The sequence below is a fragment of the Cucurbita pepo genome, chromosome LG05, assembly GCF_002806865.2.
Source record: "Cucurbita pepo subsp. pepo cultivar mu-cu-16 chromosome LG05, ASM280686v2, whole genome shotgun sequence".
Lineage (NCBI taxonomy): Eukaryota > Viridiplantae > Streptophyta > Magnoliopsida > Cucurbitales > Cucurbitaceae > Cucurbita > Cucurbita pepo.
In genome coordinates this window covers 1,151,901-1,162,110 of record NC_036642.1, presented here as the reverse complement: position 1 = coordinate 1,162,110, position 10,210 = coordinate 1,151,901, and the positions used below count along the sequence as shown (strand labels likewise).

Sequence of the window (10,210 nt, the reverse complement as noted above, 5' to 3'; positions counted from 1 at the left end):
TTTTTTTTTTTTTTTTTTTTTTTTTTTTTTTTTTTTTTTTTTTTTTTTTTTTTTTTTTTTTTTAGTATCAGATTCAAAGTTTCTTGAAGTACAGAATATAAAAAATTTCATTTATTTTATGATTTAATTGTCCAGACCCTTTACAAACGCGGTTTAATTTATTTTAATACAAGTGAATGCTAATATAATAATACTTGTTTAAAGCCCAACATTATTGGGCCTAAAGTATTTAAAGCCCAAAACATATTAGAGCCGAACATTAACCTCTTTTCTTCTCACCATCTCATTCGGTGAAAACCTGAGGCATGCATGTGTCCTGAATTGGGCGGAAATTCTCCAGAGATTGAAATGGAGAAATCCTTCACTCTGATTCAGACCATTGCAACTGCTGGAGCTTTCTCTGCGATTTCCTTCTGGTGCGAATTTATTTCTCATTTTCACTTCTTGATCCATTGTGCGTGAATTTGGTCGCGATTTCTTCTGTGAATTTTGTAACTCATTCATCTTCCTTCATTTTTGTTTGGTGTTTTTATGTTTGGAAGAGAGTCTGCTCGAAAAGACTTGGGAGATTTGTTTGAAGATCTACGTCGTGGAATCTCCTACTGCGATTCTTCTTCTGAAACTCCTCATTCTCGACCTGGCACTGTATGTCCTTTCCTTCAATATGTTTTGGTAGTGATTTTGGATGAACTAACGTTCGGAAGCTATTAATCTTACCGTTCTCTTGCTTTTACTGATCGGTGTGATTGTGTCGTAGAAGTTTAGTCTGGACTAATGAGCAACAGATTTTAACATAACGAACAAGGAGATTCGTAGTTTTTAATTAGAGGCGTTTGAAGTATCAATTAACCTAGGTATTTGAAACATCGTTTTTTAGGCATTTGAAAGGAAGAAGTGTTTAGAAAATTTCCTTTGGAAGGTAGATGGAGACCAGTGTTTTTACCATTTGGATGACATCTTCATAGTTGTTTAGACAAATTGGAAGTAATACAGAGAGGCAATGTTCCTCGTCATCTCGGTGGCTTCCTCTTGTTTGTTTTTAGTTCTTCAGTAAATCCTCATTAATCCTCGTAAAGAAAAGAAAGACAACTGAAAACCAATTCAAACCTTGACACTCGTCTCCAGCAGAAAGATTCTGAGACAAGTAAGAGATATAAAAACGATGCTGTAAACAGTGACAAGTATATATCCCTCTTGAACAAAAAGAAAACATGGGATGCGTAAGTAAACAAATAGGATATGCCTCCTTAAATTTAAATATAAAGCAAGAACTGACTAAGGCCGAGACTTAGGTGATCAGAGTTAGCTACAAATCTCAGTCCAATCCAAAATATAAATCATAATGCAGGAAGCTAAAAAGATGTGAATAATATGAGTATTATGTCGTGGGTTATTGGGAGTGAGTCCCACATTGATTGATTAATTTAGTGGAAGATCATTGGTACGAGGCATTTTGGGGAAGCCCAAAGCAAATCATGAGAGCTTATGCCCAAAGTGGACAATATCTCATACCATTGTGGAGAATCGTGATTTCTAACATATTATGTCTTGGAATACCTGATTCAATGACTTTAGCGCAATGTTGAGATTTATACTCTATAGTTTTGTAATTATGTTTTAATTTTGATTATTTTATTTGTTATCATCATCTATTATATGTAAAATCTAATATTATTAACGTAATATCGAACAATATATGATTGATACATAGAGTATCATGTTCAATAAATAACCTAAAGAAGTTTATAATATAGAAATAGCGTAGAAGTATATAGATAAAGTTATGTGACTTATTTTGATTTAAATTGCATCCAACTTTTATTCGTCTACGAATAATTGAATCAATGGGAAGCTCACTCAAATAAAATAAATATTTTTTATGTGTGTGAAAGTATAAATTTGAAATTAATAATTGAACCAACAAACTTTTTTTAAATATAATAATAAACGTATTTTTATTCTTCAAAGATATTTCGTTGCTCAGAATTAGAATATCTCGTAATTTGCATCATAGCATTAGTTGTAACTTGCAAGGCATCTAAAAGAAAATGAAAAGAAAAAAAAAAAAGAACAGAGAAAATGAGTCATCCCTTCGAGTCTTCACCATTATTAATATTCCGAAAAAAAAAAGAAAAAAAAAAAGAATAATCTTGAATTCAGCAATATTCCAACTTATATTAAAAAAATATCTTATTTATGCTGAATAAAATAAGTAAATGAATAGAAACAAAGTAAATAAAAGAGGAATCCATCGAAATTCTAGTAAAAAGCTAAATTTCTCATTTCATTAGTATTTCTTCACCATCCATTAAAGCTTATAATATAATATACATAAACAAAGCCCCAAAAAGATGCACAGAAGAAAAAAAAACGAAAAGATGAGCAAATCCCAGTAGAAAAATGAACACAAGACTTCCTCACTGATCACCACCACCATCCATAAACATAATTCATTCACAGTTGCATAATTTTTTTTTTACGAGAATCTAAACAAAAACGAACTCTCTGCTCTTCCCGGTTTTCTTTTTCTTCTTTACTCTTCAAATTTTCTCCTCTTTTTCCGGGAATGATTAATACGTATAGGTATGAGTATCTATCGATCTACGCCGCCACCACCGTGCCGACAAGGAAACAGCAGTCGTGGTTGGTGATAGACTTGTCCGTAGAAGTGGATTGATCTAAATTTCTCATGGCTTTTATGGACGATGATAGATTCATCTTATGCTCTTTCGCTTCGTCCATGTCGATTTGCTTCTGTCGACACTCTTCGCTGCAAAATGGAGTGTCTCCTCTGCAGAAGATAATCGTAACAATATCGTCAGAATCAGAATCATGGCCGAGGATAATATTTGTCATCTCTTCGTAATTGAAACGTTCATATTTAAGATCTGATTCGAAAAATTTTCAGAAAAAGACGTTTTCTGATCTTGATATTTTGTTCGTCAAATACCGGAAGGAATTAAAAGATCGATCCTATTTCCACAAGGATCCATCGATATAATTAGTAAAATGCTTATCTGCAAAAACTGAATTCCTCTCTTGATCAGAGAATTAAATGTTTCTCTCGGATTCATCTTTGCTACGGAAAATTAAAACACAAAATGTCGAACACACAACAAATCTAAACCAATAACCAGATGCAAAATCCACAGTTCAGAATCCGAAAACAACTCTAATATAACTCTCATCTTCATCCTTACAGAAATCATAAGAATAAAAGGAAAAGAAAAACTAACCTGTACATGAAAATGTCTTTGTCATCATTAAGCGCCTTCTTGCAGAGAAAACAAGCTTCCAAGAAACGGTAAGGATGATCTTCAAATCTCCCGCGGCAAAACCTCGGAGAAATGCTCGAGCAGGAAATCGAGATGTTTCTGGAACCACCGCAAGGGTGAGCGCCACCATGGCAAATCCTCGGCCGGGGGAAGAAAAGATGAGGATATTGGCTGTACTGGTTTCCAGAAAATCCAGCTTCCACATCCAGAAAAGAATCTGATCCATCGTCCTCAACAAAGAAATACGGCATTCTCACAGAAGCATCCATCGTTCCTCCTTCCCGAACTGTAGAGAGAGAAAGAGAACGTAAAGAGAAGAGATAGAGAGAGAGAGGCAAAAAAAGAGAGGAGAGAGCTGGAGGTTTCAGAGGAGTGGGGTGGGGTTTTATAAAGGAGACGGTAGAGTGAAAAAGAATCCACACCTAAACTAAACATGTGTAATGAGATAGTGGCGTTTGTGTAATTTAGAGGAAAATGAAGGGTTAAACAGTAATGAAGCTATATTTTTGTAGCTACCATGTGTTTGATGGACGAGGATATTGTCCACTTTGAGTGAAAGCTCTCATGACTTTACTTTGAGCTTACCACACGAATATAGTTAGTATTTCTCACTTATAAATCCAATCATTCCCTAAATCAGTCAATGTTGGACTTCCATCATCCAACAAGGACCATGGCCCTATCCAATTCTACGAGCCTATCCGTCCTCCATCTCACTCACTTTTTATAAATAAATACAAATATATCAATATATTTATATATGAAAATAAGGCGGAAAAATATTTGAACCTAATTGACACGAAGAATTTCTATTCCAAACGTCACAAAAATAAATGAAATTTATTGATAACACGAACATTGAAATGGACATGCCCCATGAATATCTATAGTCGTGACCTAGTAGAACATTTATATTATATATATTTAAATTCTCAGATTCTTCCGGTCGTTTTCCTACCTACCTCACGGCCCGGCCCACTTAGCCAGTTGTGGAAGATGGGCCCACCAAAACGGCCCTTTTGGAGAGTATTATATATTAACATATTTGTTTAAATCTATATTTTATTCTAATTTAATTACGAGGGAGCTGTTTTTCAAGGTTGTTGTCACCTCTGCCCATCAATAACGGGGCAGAAATGACTATAGTTTCCTTTACACGTGTATAAATTAGGGCCAACTTTATGGGGGCGTAGATGAAGACAATATTGCCACGTGTCCCCATCTAATGCAGAGTCAAACCTAGCCCTCTCACTCGTTTAATACCAAATCCCAATACGTCGTCGTTTGCTGTTTTCAATTTCCATCCAATTATTTGTTAAAATTTTCCAAAACATACCTTAATTGTTAATTTTATTATACTATAATTTAAAAAAAAAAAAAAGTCATTTTTATTTAGTAACTATTTTATTTGAAATAAATTTAGTGGTTACTGTTTGATTAATTGTTAATTTTAATTTTGTTACTTTTCAATTAATTATTTCATCTTCATTAATAAATTATTGAACAGTGCAATTAAAACCATAACATTAGTTACACCACCTTAAACACTTAAGGTTTATTTGTTTTTAATTAAATTATTTAAAATTAATTAATTTTTATTGATAAATTTATGAAGTGATGTAAATTTTATTATTTTACAAATTTGATATAAATTATAATATATTATATTATATATTTTTTAATTGAATTAATAATAAAGGGTGTGAATAAAGCGATTCTGACACTTTTTTCCACCTCAGGTGCAGAGAATTTGTCTAAGAGACACGTGGCAACGCCACGTTTGTTTCCTAGTGAACCAGCATGTCCCCTAAATTAAAGGCCACCCTTCCCTTAATTATTTAATATTTTATAAAAGAAAAAAAAAATATTACAATATGGGGAACTGCTTGTCCTCAAGCAAGGCAGGCGCCAACGGCAAAGTGCCCTAAAAAGAATAATTACAATAATTTAAAAGAAAAAAAAAGGAAAAAGAATAAATTCTCTCGAATAATTAAATATTTTATTCGATGCCACGACCGTCAAAATATAAGTGCCACGTGTTTGTACTTTTAAGACACGTGTGCGGGTGTCAATTGGCTCGCTGCACCAGAAAAGTAAAAGCTCGGAACTAAAGTTACGAATCCGACTATGGTTTTTTTCGTTATAATATTATTTTTATATTTCTTTACTTTTTAAAAAATAAAAAATTCGTTCCTTTTAGTAAATCTCAAGTTAAATTTTCTACAAATTATTATTTTTTTTTTTTTAATATAAACTTTAGTAACAAATTTCCATTAAAAAATCAATATTAGTTATAATTTAAAAAGAGAAATTTAAGAATTTAAATGTGATATAATAGAAATATTGGAGGCTTTTAAAATGTTGATGGAAATATCGTTTTAAAAACAAAATATTTAAAAGAATTTAAATTAATAAATAACTATAAAACCCTTTACTTCCATGTCATTTCTTATTTATATTTTTATCGACATTTAAAAATATAAAAAAATTAAAATAGTATTTATTTATTTTTTTCCTACTTTCCATTTTTACTACGGATCTTGTTGACCCTTCTTGGAGAAGGGCCATTGATGGATGGTAAAGTTGGAATTACCGTCGTGGGCGGTGCTTTTTTTTTTACCTTAAAGAAGGGTAAATTATTTGGTAAATTTGTCAAAAGTGCTTGGTCATTGATGTGACTGTCCACAGTTATTATTTTAAAAGAAAACAAAAAATTAAAAAAAAAAAAAGGTAAATTTAGAAAAAGACGTTGATGCTGCCTAAGAAAGCCCATCAATTTCACTACCTATACTTAATTTAACCTAATAGCCAAAGAATAATATATATATATATATATATCGAAGAAAAATAATAAAAGAAAAGAATATTAGCGTGCCATGAGTTTGATATTAACGTCAAACTAAACATCATTTAACGAAAGACACGTTGTTCTAAAGTCAGAGAGTAACACTATCTCAAATAGAGCACCTTCCTTAAGCTATCGCCTTAAATTCTAATGATTTGATAGATAACAACTTTGATCGGCTATCACTGTACGATTAATAATTGAGCAAAGTCGAGTAGAGTTACACCGACGTCTTCGAGCTTAATTTCTTACTTTGAGCATTATGTCTATCACTCTATAAGCTAAATTGAGGCACTTACCTTTTCAGTTGTGGGGTGGTAGGTCCCTTGAGAGGAGTAAAAGTTAGAAGCTAAATTGACGTGCTTGACTAATATGCGTGGATTTTGACATGACATGTTTAACTTTGCTCGTGAGTGATAACGATTGATAAACTTTGAATAATAAGTCCGTTAGTTCAACCTAACTTCAACTTGAAAATTATTTTGAAAATTATTTTGATCGAGAGTATATGTTAAAATAAATTAAATATTATTTTATTTGAATCATAACCATTATAAACAGAAGTATTTAGTATTAAAAGAAGGCAAACCACTACACTAAAATAAGAATAAAATAAATGTTGAACATAATGGGATGGGTTATTGGAATAATTAATTAACACTAATCTTCATTTAATTTGAATAATAATGTGGAGAATCCAACTCCATTATGTATTGATTCGATTCTATGTGTTAAAAACATCAGACTCCAAGTCTATTTAGCCACTACACTGCAATAGCTAGCCTTAGCTTAATGATGGCTTTAAAAAAAAAAAAAACCCTTTTATTAAATTTTTATTCGCCTAAATTATAAAAAGTAAAATATATTAGGGTTAATGATACCTACAAATGTTAATCGATGGGCGATGTGTCAAGGAAGACGTTGGATCCTTAAGCAAGGTGGATTGAGATATCTCACATTAGTTGTAAGGTTGTCGAAACCGCGGTGGGCTTGGATTGGTACAAATGGTATCACACCCACGTATCGAATGGTGCGTAAACGAGGACACTGGTCCGAAGAGGAGTGGATTATGATGATTTATAATTGCCACATGTAATGAGTGTTATGCTGACAACGGTTGTTTCCCATTCATCTAGATCTCAATAATTCATGTATTTATTAAGGGAATCCACATTAAAACTCAATTATAAAGCTAAACCCAAGTAGCCCTAAGGTTTGTCATTATTTCAATTTAATAAGATTTAATTCAATGTTTCGGAGGTGGCACCGTGTAAGCTAATGACTCCATCCCACATTGATGTTATTATATTATATGGTTGCATCATATAAAAATTGGAGCAATCTTATTATATTATATAGTTCCACCATATCAAAACTTGAAATGATGCTATGCTAACTCTTTATAACATTTATAATGTCCATCTTCATTATACTATATTTAATTTGATCATTAAAGTTCGAGATTAAATTAATACATTTTTATAAGATTAAAAATCCGTGTAAAAAATCTAAACTTTACAACCTTACTCTATGTTTAATTTGGAGATACTAACAATAAGTATTTTTAAAATTTGAAAGAAAAAAAAATAACCGTAAGGATAATTTTTTTATAATAAAGTAAGATTTGGACTTAACGGCCCATGGGCCCATTTGTTCAGGCCCATTTTGTTCAAGGCCCATGATGTACCCGGCCCAATACAAGCCCAAACTTTTGTAAACAAATCCCATATAATTATTTATAATTAATTAGTCGCAAATTAAGATGTTTTAACATAATATAAATTAGAAGATATAAATAAAGCTTTAACCTAAGATATATAATATGAAAATATTCATTGAGGTTGAAGAAGTTTTTTGAATAAATAATTTAGGAGATGAATGAATGAAATTCCATAAAAATAAAAATAAAAAAAAGAAAGGAAAATCCGCAATGTGGCCAATTTACATTACCTCCACGGCCATTCCAAAAAAGAAAAAAGAAAAAAAAGAAAAAAAAAAAGTTTCGGATGGTCTATCAGAATATTTCGAAAAATAATAATGAAAAAAAGGTAATGTAATTCTTTTATTACTTAAATACTTTTTTTAAAATTTTAAGGAAAAAAGAAGGGAAAAAACCGCCAATTGAACTGTCTGGGCCGGTTTATGGGCGTAACCCGCATTGGGCCGTGGGATTGGGCCCTACGAGAGAAAGACCTCTACGCTGGAGCTTCGCTGAATGTGGCACAACGGGCAAGTCTGAGCCACTCGATCACAGTCTGTACAGAGGCAGAGATGACGGCACGGCAAAAGCACCACCGACGCCAAGCGCTTTCTACACTCTCTGCAACTCGGTCCCAAAATGGCGACTCGGTCCGGGTCAATGTGAGCCGACTCGGCATCATCGGCGGTGCCGCCATCTCCTCCGTCGCCTCCGCCTCCACCTCCGCCGCCGCTGGACATCGCTCGTTGTAGTTGTGCCTGCAAAGATACGGCGGTGGCTTCTTGTGCCCTAGCTTTGGCTTGCCAGACTTGTGCCTCGATGCTAAGCTGGGCGGCTCGTGCTTCTAACTCGGCGTTTCGACGAGTTGCCTTTTCCACATCTGCCTCCCTCTCTCTTAATCTTCTGAATACCGATTTCTCCACCGCATCCAGAAGCGCACGGTAGTGTCTCTGTCTTTTCTCTGCTAATGTGCGCCGGAGTTGCTCTTCCTGTTTTTTGAAATGGAAAACGAAACCGATTCAGAAAAAGTTCTCTCGATATGAAATTTGTTTCTGCGTTATGGAGTGAGTTGAGACCTGTGCTTGAAGGAATTGATCTATTTCGTCTTGTTGCCGTTTGAAATTGGAGGCGAAATCGTCTGATAATAGCGAGAAGAAAGCCGATGATGATTGAGGGACGAGATTGTGATTATGTTGATGTTGCTGTTGTTGATGATGTTGCTGTTGCTGTTGTTGTTGTTGTTGTTGATGTTGCTGTTGCGGCGGTTGATTCAGTTGATGTTCGCCGGAGGACAGGCGGAGGCCAGTGGAGACGACATTGTTTTGGTGGTTGTGGAGTTTGGCGAGGTCAACAAGAAGAGGAGGACGAGGTTGCTGTACCGCAGCGAGATTGATCGGAGCCGCGATGGACGTAATGGCAGTTGAAATTTCTCTTCCTCTTTTGCGAGAATTGTTTCCTGCTTTCATCAGAAACCGGATTGATTGATTTATTGAAAGGTACGAACTCAAATTGATAGAAATACTTCCGGCGTTCTAACAGAAGAATAATTTCAGCCTAAAACAATGTGCAAAAATCTCACCGCCCATACTGTTGTTAAACACCATATGAGTCTGGTCAAGAAAACCTCCTGGTTGTGGCTGTAATGGATAATCATGCCCTTCTTGACCGTTTCTGCAATTAGAAAACCAAAATGCAAAACCCAAGCATGAGGGATTCGAAAAACCCCAAATCAAGAATTGGCATAGAAGAGAAAAACAGAATCATCCGCATATACATACCTGTTTAAGAGCAAAACATTAGAAGGATATTGAGCCTGAACAGCCATAGGGGGGGAAACAAAGAAGGAATCGATTGATAGAAGAAGGGTATGGAGAAGATGAAGAAGAAAAAAAGCAAAAGGGAAGTTAAAAAAAGAAGGTGGTGGTGGTGGTGGGTGTGTTTATGGAGCAACGTGAAGAAGATTGGGAATGAAGGATGGCAATAATAAAAGGAAGCATAAGGGAAGCATGAAAGACAAGGAAGATGCTGTTCTTCCCACCCTCTCAAGTCTTAGGAGTAGACGGAGTGTTGAATAGGAGAGAGAGAGAGATAATGGAGTTCGTAGGGGAAATGAATTTATGTCTGGTAAGAGGGCACCACCAGTTTCACCTTCACCACCACCAGTTTCACCTTCACCACCACCAGTTTCACCTTCACCACCACCAGTTTCACCTTCACCACCACCATTCCTCCCCTTCTCCTCACCATCTTTCCCTTCTCCTTTTCTTCCTTTCTTTGTTTTANTTCCTCCCCTTCTCCTCACCATCTTTCCCTTTTCCTTTTCTTCCTTTCTTTGTTTTATAATGCTTTTGTTTCCCAATCTCTTATCTATGTCTAATCTTTCTTCATTGT

The 10,210-nt window shown here is 34.5% G+C and overlaps 2 protein-coding genes and 1 long non-coding RNA gene across 4 annotated transcripts; 1 reads left to right on the top strand and 2 right to left on the bottom strand.

Moving 5' to 3' along the window:
• Positions 1-296: 296 nt before the first annotated feature.
• Positions 297-733, top strand: LOC111795699. The gene is made up of 2 exons (XR_002815235.1): positions 297-416; positions 543-733. It is a non-coding gene; the product is annotated as an uncharacterized LOC111795699 (long non-coding RNA).
• Positions 734-2,257: 1,524 nt separating this feature from the next.
• On the bottom strand, positions 2,258-3,623 carry LOC111796157. The gene is made up of 2 exons (XM_023678877.1): positions 3,237-3,623; positions 2,258-2,791 (listed from the first exon to the last, which is right to left on the bottom strand). Exons 1-2 carry the CDS (start codon positions 3,542-3,544, stop codon positions 2,602-2,604), a joined length of 498 nt encoding a protein of 165 aa, XP_023534645.1. The 5' UTR covers positions 3,545-3,623; the 3' UTR covers positions 2,258-2,601.
• A 4,419-nt stretch (positions 3,624-8,042) lies between these two features.
• LOC111796156 (BOI-related E3 ubiquitin-protein ligase 1-like) lies at positions 8,043-10,086 on the bottom strand. 2 transcript variants are annotated; one of them, XM_023678874.1, is made up of 5 exons: positions 10,031-10,086; positions 9,598-9,967; positions 9,399-9,490; positions 8,896-9,275; positions 8,043-8,808 (listed from the first exon to the last, which is right to left on the bottom strand). In XM_023678874.1, exons 2-5 carry the CDS (start codon positions 9,642-9,644, stop codon positions 8,299-8,301), a joined length of 1,029 nt encoding a protein of 342 aa, XP_023534642.1. In that variant the 5' UTR covers positions 9,645-9,967; positions 10,031-10,086; the 3' UTR covers positions 8,043-8,298. The 2 variants fall into 2 exon arrangements, with proteins under 2 accessions (XP_023534642.1, XP_023534644.1); XM_023678876.1 differs by lacking the exon at positions 10,031-10,086 and having other exon boundaries at positions 9,598-10,018.
• Positions 10,087-10,210: the final 124 nt, after the last annotated feature.

Coding starts and splice junctions, on each gene's coding strand:
- LOC111796157 (XM_023678877.1), bottom strand. CDS start 3,544: ATGGATGCTTCTGTGAGAATGCCGTATTTCTTTGTTGAGGACGATGGA. Junction 2,792..3,236: donor AAAGACATTTTCATGTACAG/GTTAGTTTTTCT, acceptor TATCTTCTGCAG/AGGAGACACTCCATTTTGCA.
- LOC111796156 (XM_023678874.1), bottom strand. CDS start 9,644: ATGGCTGTTCAGGCTCAATATCCTTCTAATGTTTTGCTCTTAAACAG. Junction 9,491..9,597: donor AATGTTTTGCTCTTAAACAG/GTATGTATATGC, acceptor TTCTAATTGCAG/AAACGGTCAAGAAGGGCATG. Junction 9,276..9,398: donor GTTTAACAACAGTATGGGCG/GTGAGATTTTTG, acceptor TGATGAAAGCAG/GAAACAATTCTCGCAAAAGA.